This window comes from Pundamilia nyererei, unplaced genomic scaffold (assembly GCF_000239375.1).
Source record: "Pundamilia nyererei isolate P.nyererei 1_Seehausen unplaced genomic scaffold, PunNye1.0 scaffold00311, whole genome shotgun sequence".
Lineage (NCBI taxonomy): Eukaryota > Metazoa > Chordata > Actinopteri > Cichliformes > Cichlidae > Pundamilia > Pundamilia nyererei.
This window is the reverse complement of record NW_005187712.1, coordinates 46,138-61,644: the sequence shown is the minus strand read 5'-3', so window position 1 is coordinate 61,644 and position 15,507 is coordinate 46,138. Positions and strand designations below refer to the sequence as shown.

At 42.9% G+C, this 15,507-nt stretch overlaps 1 protein-coding gene across 2 annotated transcripts in view; it reads left to right on the top strand.

Moving 5' to 3' along the window:
* The window catches only part of plppr4b (phospholipid phosphatase related 4b), a 52,015-nt gene that overhangs the window by 24,278 nt on the left and 12,230 nt on the right, over positions 1 to 15,507 (top strand). For both annotated transcript variants that reach the window (XM_005751442.1, XM_005751441.1), the window contains exons 2-4: positions 4,105 to 4,290; positions 10,233 to 10,362; positions 11,392 to 11,587. In XM_005751442.1, the coding sequence (XP_005751499.1) occupies positions 4,105 to 4,290; positions 10,233 to 10,362; positions 11,392 to 11,587 (512 nt within the window). The remainder of the gene's footprint in view (positions 1 to 4,104; positions 4,291 to 10,232; positions 10,363 to 11,391; positions 11,588 to 15,507) is intronic.

Genomic DNA, 15,507 nt, shown 5'->3' with positions numbered 1-15,507 from the left:
CTCTTGCAGTTCTTTTGTATTTTGTGATTTCTTCTGCGTTTCATGTGTCACGTCTCATCGAGTTACGTCCTCATCCCAGCGTCAGCTCTGCGTCTCTCTTTTTATCTCTTGTTTCCTGTTGTATTTACTTCCAGTTCTGGTGTTAGTGTGTTCAGTTTTGCTAACACAGCATACCTTCAGAGTGTTGTTTGTGAGTTTGTGGGTTTAATGTTGGGATTTTCATTTCTTTCTTATTATGTCTTGATTACAAAAATCTCAGCAGAGCAACATTAGATGCTCAAATTTCCGGGATAAGCAATAAGACAAGCATTTTAATGACTTGTAATGGCTCATTCATCTGTTTTTCTTTTTCTTTTATGATGGTAACAGTCTTGTTATTTTATTAAAGAACATGAGAAATAATTGTCAAGAATGAATGAATGTCATTCCAACTGCAAACAGGGAGAACTGCTTTGCTTTCTACAAAGAAAAGAATATATACACATCATCTTTAAAACCTGGCGTAGGTAGTATGAGGCTTGTTTATGCCATGCTACCAGTAGCACTGGGATGCTAGTGTTCATTGATGATACAGGACAGAAGCAGCTGGATTGTGTGGTGAGCATAAAGCACGGCGGGACCACAGATCAACATTCAGAGCCATTTTGTTCACACTTCTCACCACAGAAAACACCCCCACACACCTGAGTCCCCGTGCTTTAACTCGGCGGGCGTGATTACTAGTGATGTACTAGTGATATTTTAGTAATTTAGAGTAAATTTGTAGTTTATCATTAACAGGAACACAGTGGAAAGAAACTATAACATTCGGATTGTCTACATTCAAAGGAACTACTTCCTCTTCCGCCTATTCCACCTTTCATAGTCATGTGCGAAATACGGCTGTATAAATATCTCGCAGCCCCTTGGCGTGCGCACTCACAACAATGGCTGAGCGTAATCGTAGTCACGTGTGGACGTATTTTACCTCCACAAACAGCTGAGACGTGGTTTGGATACATGTGGCAAAAAAAGTGCTCCAAGAGTGAGGTATTGTGGCTATACTAGGGAGACATTCAAAAGGGCTGTTGGAGGGGTTAAATACATTTTACGGGGTTTATTTATCGGATAAAATACGTTAAATGTCACTGTTATTATTGGCCGGCCCAGAAACAGCGGGGGTGTCCAAATTCAGAGGATGCTTCCACCTGAGGACCGGCCTTCACGGTCTAAAGAAAGCCGGGTAGTACATCACAAGCTCCCTCGGTGGAGTGAAAATCAGCCGTCTGCTCCTTGCTATCTAAAATATAACCGGGCGCTGACGTAAACTCTTCTGTTTAATCATTTTCTGTTTGACGTTTATTCAGCTGTGTGAAAACCCCGGAGGAACCCTCCCAAGTAGGGATGGGTACCGGTTCTGACATAAACGGTAGCAACCAGACTGAAAAGCAGCGCACATTTCGGTGCTTTATTTCGGTGCTTTATTTCCTGAGATGTCATACACTTTGGATTCTAGCCAATCATTTTACCTTTCCGAGGATAGTAGGCGGGTCCAGGTACGTACGTTCTTTTAGAGCAGAGCTACAGATTAAAAACGCCCAAGGAGAAGCAGTCAAAAGTCTGGCTGTACTTCACAGCAAAAGATGCAAACTCAGCAGCAACAAGTGCTTTAAGCTGATACTGTGATACTGTCAAAGGAGGTAACACCTCAAATCTGATGAAACACCTGGCAACGCATAGCGGTTTTTTTAAAAGCCGAGAAATGCGCCGTATTTGATAGCTTGCTGCGAGACCTCACACCGAGCACATCTACTGCGGGTGGGTTGCCTGTTATGCAACATCCCCCAAAAACCCGAAGAGGAGAGTCCTGGCCCCTAGCCCTGCCAGTGTAGCAGAAATGATGAGGATGATGATGCAGCAGCAGCCGTTCATCTCTGCGTGAGTAGCTTAATGTTGTTCGTGTGTAATTTACGTCGAGTAGGCTAACCACGTTATTACATTAATGCATGTAAGGTGAACTAGCAAACATCATCATAGCTACATGCGGCTGTCTTCTTGTTTGATGGCAGATCTAAAATGACCAAAGAAAAAGTGGAAAACAGCTAAACATGAGAGGTTTTTAGACAAAGTTTGTGTTTTTTCCATTGTTTAAGCACTGCTTCCAGCCAAGAGTGATGCCATATATGCCCCATAGCTGTAGAAAAGGCTAACATTGTTATCTTTTTGCAAAAAAACAGCTGAACATGAGAGGTTTTTGGACCAATTTTGTGTTCTCCATTCTTTAAGCACCGTTTGAGCACCAGCACCGTTTCAAAAGTACCGGTTTGGCACCGGTATCGGATAAAACCTAAACGATACCCATCCCTACTCCCGAGGGATTAATAAAGTTACATTTAATTTAATCTAATCTAATATGTTTAATCTCAGCCAAACCGATTTACTCACGAACAAATAAAACACTGAAAAAGCCAAACAATACCATTTTTAAGTTATCAACGTGACTTATATATCATGTTTAACCCGAGTGGCGAAAGACCGCGGGGGTTTGAAGATGATGTGTCGGTCGGCTCAGATATTTGAAGTTTACACAGCTACATTCTGAAAACCTGAAACCTGAAAATATGTTAAAAGTTTTTTTGCGACCCAGAAAGAGAAATAAGAGTAATATTAAAACTAAGTTGCTGCCGCCATTGTTGGAAACTGGAATTGGCTGGGCCGCGCTATGAATTCTGCCATATGGTTTTTCAATTTTGTTGTCTGGGTGGAAATTTGGGAGAAATTCGGGAGAATGGTGGCTCCGGGAGATTTTCGGGAGGGGCACTAAAATTCGGCATTCTCCTGGAAAAATGGGGAGGGTTGGCATGTATGGTTTTGGCAACATCACTAACCTTGTCAAACACCTCAGAGTAAATCACAGAATATGACGAGCTTATGTTGAGGCAAACTGAAGAGGAGGACAGGGACAGGTGCTGCTAGGGCGAGACAGACGCCTCTCACGGAGTCCTTTAGTCCTGCAGGCAGGCAACGTGTTCAAATAGCACAACTTTAGTTTTTTTTATTTCTATATGATGAACTCTGCATTATTAAGTGATAAGAACAAGTAATCTGATGTCCTGTAATCATTATGACGCTATAATTTGAGATACAATAAATAAAATAAGTTTTTGTACAAAGTATCGTATCAGTATCATCGATACCACCCTGAATATTACTTGGTATCGGATCAGAAAGGAAATCAGTGGTATCGCACATCACTAGTGTTTACGGATGCCGTGCAGGTGCGTCCGCCCTCCCTGCACGGCAACGCAGACCACGCCCCACCACAGATTGATTCACACTATTTGCTCAAATCCAGCTAAATGCAGTCAGACTGACTCGGTGGCGTTTCATAAAACAGATGGACTGAAAGAAAACAAAAAACACTAAAGCAATATCAAATATGGTACTTCATATTTTTCCCATATTATAGTTTTTCTTCTTGGTAAAACCCACTGCTCATCTGGCAAGCAGAGTGTGGTTAGATGGGCCATGCTGGGCACCTAGGAGATGTTATGGTACTGGGCACTGGCAGTTGGACTCTGGTGAAGAATGTCAAAAGGAAAACCGAGTATGCTCCCGTTTGCACACATAAACCTCCTCTCAGCTTCACAGTTCTGCTAAAAACAATGTCCCTAGCTCACTGTATAAAGCAGATATTTATGTAACTAGTTGAGTACTTTGCTTACACATCAGTACAGCGAGTACCTCCATTTCCTGAATTGAAAAAGGAAATACCACATTTATAACTCTGACCTTATTTTATAGTTGGGATTGAACTGAACATGTTATAATTAATGTTGTCTTAAGACCTGGTTGTGATTTTGTTTGTTGGGATGTAATTAATAAGAGGAATTAAGTCCACGTGCCATCTTGCATAACCGTCCATCCATCCTGACCTTTCTATGTTGTTGTTCTTATTATGAAATGAAATGTTAATGTGCTCATTGACCCACGGGTTCATATGGGCATTTGCAGCTTTGACTGGCTGTTTAGCTATTCAGTGGCAATCTGCTGAAGCTCTTGCTGTTTATGACTTTGAACTAACGCCTCATTTTCTCTGTCTGCTGATGTTGTGTCTGTGTGTAGCTGCCCATCCTGGTCTCATCTGTGGTGAGTCTGTACTTCCTGGAGTGGACGGATGTGTTCAAGCCAGTGAAGTCTGGCTTCAACTGTCATGACCGCAGCCTAAGCCTGCCCTACATTGACCCTAACCACGAGGTCATCCCCTTCCTGATGTTGCTCAGCCTGGCCTTTGCTGGACCTGCCATCACAGTAAGGCTTCACACTTGACAACAGCCTTATTTTAAGTCTTGAAACAGTGCAAAATAGCCTTTAGCAGTCATTATGGAGGTGCTCTAGTCTTAGATTTTATAGTATAAACACACAACCATTGTAAAATGTAAATTAGAAAGAAGGGGAAGAGATCTGCATTTTTTCCTCTGGGTGTCCGTCATCTTTATCACAAATCAAATTACCAGAAAACCTCTGAGAAAACTGTCAAAGCTAACAGGCAGTGAGACTCCAGACCTGGACAACTCAAGTGCAGGACTCGGGAGATTACAGCTCAGTGCATTTATTTACAGTGAAGTTATTTATTTGTAAAAAATGTTTGGAATCATGTATGATTTTGGTTCCACTTCTCACGTGAACACCACTTTGTGTTGGTCTTTCACCTGGAATTCCAATAAAATTGATTCATGTTTGTGGCTGTAATGTGACAAAATGTGGGAAAGTTCAAGGGGGCGAAATACTTTTGCAAGCCACTGTATGTACGGCAGTTACAATACAATACAACTTTATTTATGTAGCACAAAGACCAGAGGTACATCAAAGTGCTTCTCAATAATACAATAGTAGGAAACTAAATTAAAATTACATAAAGTTGAAATCACTTAAGGAAGTGCAAAATACACTACCAGATGAAAAAGAGCGCTAATTACTCGGCAGTGCTAAGTTAAATAAATAAGTTATTGATCGTAATTTAAAAGATTGAATGAATTCAGACACGGGAATATCAACTGGAAGATTATTCCAGTAATGCAATAATATAAGTTAAGATTGCATACAGGTGGGATTGGAAAATGCAATGAATACTACCTGATAAAAACACCAACTAGTGTCAGAGTTCATGTGCAAGTGGGGGTGGGGCAGTCAGTGAAAGGGCGGTGTTGGATTCGGAGGGAGGAGCTGGATACAGGTCTGGAGTTCATGTGTGTGAGAGTCGAGCAGGGCGAGACTTCAGCTTCCTGACAGCCTGATGGACAAAGCTGTCTCTCAGTCTGCTGGTTCTAGCCCGGAGGCTCTGGAGTAGCAGGAGCACGGTTTTAACTAACCGATTAGCTCAATGATCCAGTGAAGACAAAGTCTCAGCAGCTACCTTAAGTAGTGGCTTCTTGATGAGATCATCAGGTGGGTGATTAGAGCAGGTGTGTTCGGCCACAGACGGGAACCTGTGATGAGTCCCGCCCACAAACACATACAAACAAGGACAAGGACACAAGGAAAAAGAGAATGTCATGAGGGACCATGACCAAAAACAGGGTGAGGACATCTAACAAAGCTGAAGTCACAGAAAACTAAGAACTAAAGTCACAAATAACAATACAATAAAAATCATCTTAAGACAACAAGAAGTTCAGGGAAATGCAGAATAAAATTATTAACAGAAAACAAAATAATACAGAACTCGAACACATAATATATCAATAAAGAGCTGTAAAAGCTGTTAATAATAATAATAAAATGCTCAAACAGATTTAAGGAAGGATCATGTCAGTTAAACCTCAGTTAAGTAGCAGAAGTGTTGATGAAATTAACAGGCATGAATTAACATGTGTGCTAGAGTGGCAACAATGAGACAACCCCCAGGACAATGTTAAATTGTCTCTGATTAAGGAATCAGAAACTGACTTCATGAGGGGGGCCTGAGGGCCCAGCGTACTCTAGTGGGTGCCTGTGAACAGCTGATATTACATTATTTGGAAATGGTCCAGGAAACCTTTCCAACTTTGATTCTACGAGTTTTCTTCTTAGATCTTCACTGAGTTCATTGGAGTTCAAGGTTCAAGGTTCAAGGTTCTTTATTTGTCACATGCATAGTTAAACAAGTATAACACACAGTGAAATGTAACCTGACACGCTCCTCGACATGTGAGAGGAAGAACATTATATATATATATATACATATATAGTATATACATTAGGTGAATGTGCAGTAGTAGCAGCAAGCAGGTGAATTCTGTACATTAAGTGAAATAAATAAGAATAGACAATCTGACTATTTTACAGGATAGACAATATAAACATGTTTAAAATTAAAGGAATTTGAAATGTACATTGTGCCTTGGTTTAGAGTGTGGAAGAGAGTCCTGTCTCAGTCAGTTATAGATGATGTGAGAGGGCGGGTGTGTGTGTTTAGGGCACGGATGGCTTGGGGATAGAAGCTTCTCTTGAGTCTCTCTGTCCTTGCCCGGATGATGCTGAACCTTCTACCAGATTGCAGAAGTTGGAACAGTTTGTTGCCAGGATGGGACGGGTCCTTCAGTATCTGCTGTAGTCCGGCATCTCCTGGTGTAGGTGTCCTGAAGCGGGGGGAGAGCAATCCTGCAGCAGCGTTCTGCTGTACGGATCACTCTCTGGAGAGCTTTTTGGTCCTTCACACAGCTGTTCCCGAACCACGATGTCATGTTCTGTGTGAGGATGCTCTCCACAGCTCCTGTATAGAAAATCCTGAGGATCTTTGGAGAGACCCTGAACTTCCTCAGTTGTCGTAGGTGATACAGGCGCTGCCTAGCCTTTTTGGTCTGGACCTGAATGTGGGCAGCCCATGTCAGGTCTGAGGAGATGTGGACACAAAGATACTTGAAGGACTGCACCCTCTCCACTGGAGCTCCATTGATGATAATGGGCTTGTAGTCTCTGTGCTGACCCCTTCTGAAGTCCACCACCAGCTCCTTGGTCTTGCCGACATTCAGCTGGAGGTGGTTGTCCTGGCACCACGATGCCAGATTCTTCACTTCGTCCATGTAGGCCGCCTCATCGTTGTTGGAGATGGCACCCAACACCACTGTGTGGTCAGCAAACTTCACAATGGTGTTGGAGCCATGGGTGGCCACACAGTCTGAAGTGTAGAGGGAGTAGAGTGGCGAGAGGACACATCCCTGAGGTGCTCCTGTGTTGATGGTGATGCTGTTAGAGACACATCTGCCCACCCTCACCACCTGAGTTCTGCCAGTGAGGAAGTCCAACACCCATGCACACAGACGGCTGTTAAGTCCCAGATCCCTGAGCTTTGTGAACAGTCTGCAGGGCACTATTGTGTTAAACGCTGAACTGTAATCAACAAACAGCATTCACACATAGTTACCCTGTTTCTTGTCCACCTGGCTGAGGGTGGTGTACAGGATGCGGGCGATGGCGTCCTCAGTGGATCTGTTGGATCTGTAGGTGAACTGCAGCGGATCTGTGGTGTCTGGGATGGAGGAGGATATGATGTTCTTCAGCAGCCTCTCAAACACCTTCATTACTACCGAGGTCAGTGCAACTGGCTGGTAATCGTTCAGGGATGAGGGTTTGCTATTCTTGGGCACAGGGATGATGGTGGATCTTTTGAAGCATGCGGGGACCACAGACTTCGCCAGGGACCCGTTGAAGATGGAAGTGAACCTGGCCTTAAGACAACAATTCTGATGGCTATAGACCCAAACGGGACACAAAAAAAAAAAAAAAAAAAAAAAAAAGAAGATGGAAGTGAATACACCTGCTAGCTGGTCAGACAGGGATGTGTCCTCAGCAGCACAGCAGATGGCCGGTGATGCCTTCTGGCCCCGCCGCTTTCCTTGTGTTCACTCTCCTCAGTGCCGCTTGGACGTCATGCTCCGCGATGCTGGTCACCAGTCTCTCGCTGATGACGTCACTGTCCTCGGTAGTCAGGTGGTAGATAGCATTAGTGAATGCAGAGTCAGCATTGTTCTGAATTCTGTCTACTACCAGAAAATCCTTGGCTTCAAAGTGGCTTCAAAGTTTCTCCATCCATCCATCCATTCATCCATCTTCTTCCGCTTTATCTGGGGCCGGGTCGTGGAGGCAGCAGCCTAGCAGGGAAGCCCAGACTTCCCTCTTCCCAGCCACCTCCTCCAGCTTATCCGGGGGAACACCAAAGCATTCCCAGGCCAGCCAAGAGATATAATCTCTCCAGCGTGTCCTGGGTCTGCCCCGGGGCCTCCTCCCGGTGGGACATGCCCGGAACACCTCACCCAGGAGGCGCCCAGGAGGTATCCTTGTCAGATGCCTGAACCACCTCAGCTGGCTCCTTTCGATGTGGAGCAGCAGCTGCTCTACTCTGACCCCCTCCCGGATGGCTGAACTTCTCACCCTATCTCTAAGGGAGAGGCCAGCCACCCTTCGAAGAAAGCTCATTTACACCGCTTGTTTCCGCGATCTCGTTCTTTCGGTCATTACCCACAGCTTGTGGTCATAGGTGAGGTAGGGACGTAGATCGACCGGTAAATTGAGAGCTTCGCTTTTACACTCAGCTCTTTCTTCACCATGACGGACCAGTGCAGCGTCCACATCACTGCGGCCGCAGCACCAATCCGTCTGTCAATCTCCAGCTGCCTTCTCCTATCACTCGCGAACAAGACCCCAAGATACTTGAACTCCAGGGCAGGAACTCATCCCCGACCCGCAGTGGGCACTCCACCCTTTTCCGGCTGAGAACCATGGCCTCAGATTTGGAGGTGCTGATCCTCATTCCCGCTGCTTCACACTCGGCTGCGAACCGTTCCAGTGCGAGCTGGAGGCCCTCACCCGATGAAGCGAACAGAACCACATCATCTGCGAAAAGCAGAGATGAGATTCTGAGGCCACCGAAGTGAAAACCCTCCGCCACTTGGATGCACCTAGAAATCCTGTCCATAAAAATTATGAACAGAATCGGTGAGAAAGGGCAGCCCTGGCGGAGCCCATCACCCACCGGGGACGAGTCCGGCTTATTGCCAGCAATGCAAACCAAGCTATTGCAACGGTTTTATAGCGATCGAATGGCCCATGGCAATGGGCCAGACACCCTATACTCCCGTAGCACTTCCCACAAGACCCCCCGAGGGACACGGTTGAATGCCTTCACCTCTGGTGTCCACCATTTGGTTCGGGGGTTACCACCACGATAGGCACCAACCACCTTGCGGCCGCAGCTCAATGCAGCAGCTTCGGCATTGGAGATGCTGAACATGGTCTATTCGTACTCAGTGTCCCCAGTCTCCCTCGGAATGCTGTTGAAGCTCTGCCGGAGTGCTGTGGTAATGTTTGTCTTTTTATCATTTTTATCTTTGTCTGGCATTTCAAACAAACTGACACAGGCACACAGATCACTTTCCTGAGCTCTTAAACCTCTATAATAACTGCTGTCATATCGAGTGAAAAAAATACAACATGCTTTTTTTACATAAATATTGGCCCAATAAGTGGTGTAAAGTGTGTAATATAAAGTATTGAATGAATGTGTTTGAATGGGTGAGTGCAGCTTATAGTGTAAAATGACTGAATTGCCATTAAGTGCAGATAAGTTCCGTATATATCAGTGCCATAATATTTAGACAGAGTTGTGTAAATCTGATGTAGAAACCTGGTTTGGATAATTTACTTCTATGCATCGCTGAGTCTTTGGACGTGTTGGTTACTTTCACAGTAAGTTTTATAGAGTTTTAGATATCATCACTGTAAAAAGCATAAAACTTAAAACACCTTGGATAGAAATTCAAAAAATATGCAAACATAAATTCCTGTATGAAAAATTTGCAAGAGAAAAATGTGGTGTACATTTCTCTCTGGTTTAGGGTGGGTCATGTGTCCAGGGTCAGTTTTGATAATATGCACATCACTGGAGCCCCCCTCTGCCTTCCCTTTTGCACCTGTCCAATGCTAAATAATCTCTAAATATTTATTTTTTCCATCCTTCTGGTTCTGCAAAGATGTGTAATCCCATGCAGAGTGCATTTGTGTGTTAGCTACGTGGCTGGGTTTATCCGAGAGCTTTGAGTGGAATCTAAAGAACAAGCTGTGGCACATTGCTCACATAAAGCAGCCAGTTCCTGTTCATGTTCTCAAACTGGCTGATGATGTCAGAACCACTTTGGCAGAGATTTATAGTCTGGATTTTCTGAGTGTCTCCTCCTCTGTGAGCAGACGTAACAGGTGAGTTGTTGTGTTGACAGATAATGATTGGAGAGGCCATCCTGTTTTGCTATCTGTCTCGGAGAAAGCTCGGCGGTGGCGGTGAGGCTAACATCAACGCAGCTGGCTGCAACTTCAATTCCTTCATACGCAGAGCCGTCCGATTTGTTGGTAGGTTGATTTTTTTAAAATGCACACTTACTCATGTCACATAAAGGCAGTCCATGGTAGCCAGTTAAGAATTCTAGTACCTTTGTGTTGACACTTTTTCCTTATGGGAGCTCAAAATGGGAATTTTACAAGACTCCCCAATTTATTCATATACATGCCATTTATTTATTCTATGCCATCAAGTGCTTTATAATTATTTTACGCACACTCTCGATACATTGGGAGGTGCCCAAGGGTACTTGGGCATTCCGACTGGAGCAGCAAGGAATCAAACCATCAAACCTCTGATTAGCAGACCTGCTCTACCCTCTCTGAGCCACAGCCACCTCGATGTGTGCATTTTATCTGCTAACAGTAAAATTACTATTATCTCAATGGATTCATGCTTTTCGTTTTGGTTTTGCTTTATTATCATTGGATATTAAAACTGATTCAGTCTCTAAAGACGATGCATTCATCCACAGTGCTAAACCAAAATCATATAGTTCCAGCATTACCAGCAATACCCAAAAGTAACAAACACAAACTTTGTTTTTAAACCATTTTTGGTTTGATCATTACTACATGGTAAATCATCCAAATGCATCCACTTTATAAATTAGCACATCATCCACATTGCAGTGTCACACTATTTGCTTCACTTAATAAATCTGGCCACATAAATACTCTCTCACTCACACAAAGAAAATATCATACATAATACAACACTTCACGGTAATTTTATGGCAAAGTTGTTTGTCGACTGCTGCCTCAATTGTGTAGTTAATTTATTATTCATCGTCATTTTACCCTCCTTCATTTTTGCTATTATTAATTGTTGGACAATTCGTGCGTCGTTGAGAGCAACCATTGAAAAACTGAACTGAGTTAAACTGGACTGGATTGTGAAGTGATGCAGCATCAGACTATACTGCGATACATTATTTTGTCTAAATAATACAACCCTACAATTTAAACTAAACATTGTAAAATCTGATATTCTCACTCTTTTTCCTCTTGGTAAGCACATATCTCACCATCTATCCTCAGGAGTTCATGCGTTTGGTCTTTGTGCCACGGCCCTCATCACAGACGTCCTCCAACTGATGACCGGACACCCAACCCCATATTTCCTAACTGTGTGTAAACCCAATTACACCACCCTAAATGTCAGCTGTGAACAGAACCCATACATAATGGAAGATATTTGCTCAGGGAGTGACCCTGCAGCAATCAACCAGGGCAGGTAAGGAAAGAAAAAACACTCGATATGCTCCACTTTACACTGAAAGACTTGGATTCTGAACACTTTCACGCAAACGACGCACAAATTAAGAGTGGATCAGTTTTGTAGTCAAGAAAAATCATTTAACGTGATTCTTTGTGATGCTTTATATCACTAGCTATAAAGTACATCAGCACTCTTAGAGGGGAATATAAGACAATTGTCTTATGAAACAGAGAAAAAAAGGCTTTTTCTTTTTAATATTATTATGAAGTATATCACATAAAGAACAGAGCAGGGATAGATTGGAAAACTTACAGACAAGACAGAGTTGGTAAGAAAAATAATACCAGCAGGACTGTGAGTGTGTGCAGTGAATGTGAGGGTGTTAATTTTATTTAAGTCCAGGTTTAATGCAAATTAGGAGAGAATTATGACAATAATAATAATTATAGTTAAAGCAACACCAAACATCACCACCAATAATCCCAATCAATAACTATGACCAACAATGACAATAATAACAGTGTCAATCCCAAAATGACTTACTTACCTGGATGACTGAGCATGCATCAAGACAGATAATGAGAACAAATTACAACAATAATACTGTTATAAGAAAATTATAGGGAATAACTCAATTGCATGCATCATCAATTCTGCAAAAGTATGCTGGAAGGATGATTACGCTTCTTCAGAAGCTGGACAATGATGCCAGGAAAAGCACGAAGCAACTAAGTAGGTCATTAGAAGAAGAAACAAACTACTGGAGAGAGGAAGATGATCAGGGAGCCAGAAAGAGCCAGAAAGAGACATTCTCTCGTTAAAGAGAATGAGGGAAGGAAAACAGCCTAATTACACACCAGGGAGGGAGAGAGTGTATGAAACAAGTGAATTCAAACACATGACATTAATGAAAACAGGAAAAAAGAACAAAGGGGAAAACACAGATAAGTCAAATGAAAATTCAGTTTGGATTTCATTTCTGCTGCGCTAATAGCAACACAGGCAAAGTCACCACTCTGAAAGACTTTTGTCATTTGGCTCTTTTACATCAACAATGTGGACTTGTGATTTAAATCAAAGGATTTAACACAAGTTTTGCACAAATTGTTTAGATGTATCGCCATTTCAATACATGTCACATATTCCAAAATCAAATGTTCAAAGTAAAGCTTTTAAATATGGATTGTTTTTTAGATCACTAAAGGCCAGGCCAGGCCTGGCCCCAGGTTTCACAATGAACCCACCCGAAACTCTGGCTGATTGGGGCCCGCACCCAATTTCACACCTTGGCTCAGGTGATTAGAGGATCATCAGGGGTCCTTTTGTCCCTCTGTGGGGGGACACTCCCACTAGGTTTATATCTGGGACTCTCCACCATTTGACCTTAGAACTGAAGAAGCTTCTCGGATGAGAGGTGAAACGTCTTCAAGCAACTTAAAGAAGTCCAGACGCTTTTCTTTGCAAGCTCCTTTGACTACGATGACCTGGATGACTGAGAACCTTCACAGACATTTAGATCTGGATAAAATGCCTTTAGAGTCAATGGCCTGTATTTGTGTGGCACTTTTACTAGCCCTAAGGACCCCATGGCACTTTACACATCCAGTCATCCACCCATCAGTGATGGCAGCTACATTGTAGTAGCTGACCACCACCAGTAGGCACCGGGTGAAGTGTCTTGCCCAAGGACACAACGACCGAGACTGTCCAAGCCGGGGCTCGAACCGGCAACCTTCCGATTACAAGGCGACCTCCCAACACTTGAGCCACGATCGCCCCACCAATGACCACCTTAAATGACCAGCTACAAATATCACACGATACTGTGTTTCCTGTGATTTATCTTCATGCTCGTTTGAATTATGATCAGGTGAATGACTTTCTTTGCCTTAAGAAACTCTTGAGCTGTTCTTGCAATATGAATAAGACTGAAACTGAGAAGAAAGTACGAGCCTGTACACTTCACAACTCATTCTGCTACTTCTATCAGCAGTCACATCAGCAAGAAACATTACTGAAACAGCTCCACCTTGTACCATACATGCCCATGCAATAATGCTGTGATATACTTCAGATCATGAGTGTTCTTTTCCATCTCTATACCTTTCTCTTACCATCCTTCTAGTACAAGTTAATCTTGATTTCCCCTACCCAAAGATTTTTCTTGACTGAGTAGGTCATGTTGTGTGGTCATCATGGTCTTTTGGTGTTGCTGAGTTGGCCGGTGCATTCTTTTTTTTAACAATGTACCATGTTCTGCCTTTTAGAAGTTACGCTGGATTATACAGTTTTGCACACTGCACTAGAGCTCCCTCTTGTGGCTGATGTGTAATATTGTTTTAAGTGCTTTGGAAAAAGAAAAATAGAGGAAGTCCATCCAAGATGGCTGAACGTAATGCCGAAATATTAAAGTTTTAACCTGATATGGACCTTAAAATATTGTTGCTTTGGACGATATTTGTCTGTAAGAATGAGTGATGATAAAATAATAATTTTCTTTTTGTTTTGTTTAAAAATGGTATGATAATTTGTAAGTTTAGGTGAGATCAACACCAAGGTACCTGTAGCTGTCCACAGTCTCAATGTACCTTGTATGTTCAGTGGTTGCAGTGGAGGATGTTTGTGCCTGTGGAAGTCTACCACCAGCTCCTTGGTTTTTCTAGTGTTGATCTGGAGGTAGTTCTGCTGACACCAGTCCACAAGGCCATGGGTCAGTTTTCATCAGTGATGAGGCCAACTATTGCAGAGTCATCAGAGAACTTCTGCAGGAAGCACTGGGTGGAGTTGTGAGAGAAGTCTGCAGTGTAGATGGTGAAGAGGAACGGAGCCAGAACTGTTCCCTGTGGGGCCCCGTACTGCAGACGACCCTGTCCGACACACAGCCCTGAGTTCTCACATACTGTGAGCGGTCAGTGAGGTAGTGAAAGGTTGTGAAAACTGCATTCCCCAGAATCCTTTGCAGTAGAGATGGAATGTACTCAGGTTTAGCTAGAAAATGAAAAGTTTTTGGGAAGCCATTATATATCTTGCTCTGATGTCAGGTTTTTGTGTTGTACCCCCTTTTTTTGAAGTCTCATATGATGACTATTGTTCCTGTCCATTTTCTTGGCTAAGTGCATTTGCTACAACAGAATCCACCATTCCATACTTGGTATCCGTAGCCAGTCTTGGTAATGATCTGGCTGAGTTTGTTCGCCACTTCCCAATCCTCCTGATGAAGGCCCTTCCTGTTGATCTTGTACAGTTCAAGGCATTACAGGATCCATGTGTGAGGCACTGAGTCATAGGCTTTGTTGTAGTCTATTCATGCAGCGCGCAGGTTGGCCAGTCTGGTCTCACAGTCTCAAGTGACTGCCCTGTCTACACTTGTACTGTATTGACTCTGTGTTTAATCATTACAAGACAAAAAATTAGATTAGATACAACCTCCTCTTTTTGGAATCTGTACATGCTTATTCCAATATAAGTAAGACAAGACATTGTAATTCACATGCTTAAAATGGATGGAACCTGGACTTTTCTGGTCATGATTTCCGATACCATACTTATCCATACCCATAGAAAAAGTGCTTGTGTTAATAGGTGAATGAGGCAAGTTCTGTAAAGCTTTGAGTGCTCCGGTGCTTTGGAGTAAAAGAAGCATGTTTCACTTCGCATTACCTCAGTAAGGCGATGTGAAAATGAACAAATATCATCTTAGGCTGACTTAAATGTGCTTTGTTCCCCTTTTATTAAAACACAGAAAAACGCGTCACACAAAAATATTGCAAAAGGAAACAGTTGCCTTATATGCATAAAGTATATAAAGTCAAAACGCACATCTCACTTAAAAATTAAGATAGCCAAATGTAAACAAATCAACTTGTTAGAGTCCTAAATGATCACCTTTAACCCTTTAAGACCTACCATAGAACCAAGTCCGCCAGAGCTTATAT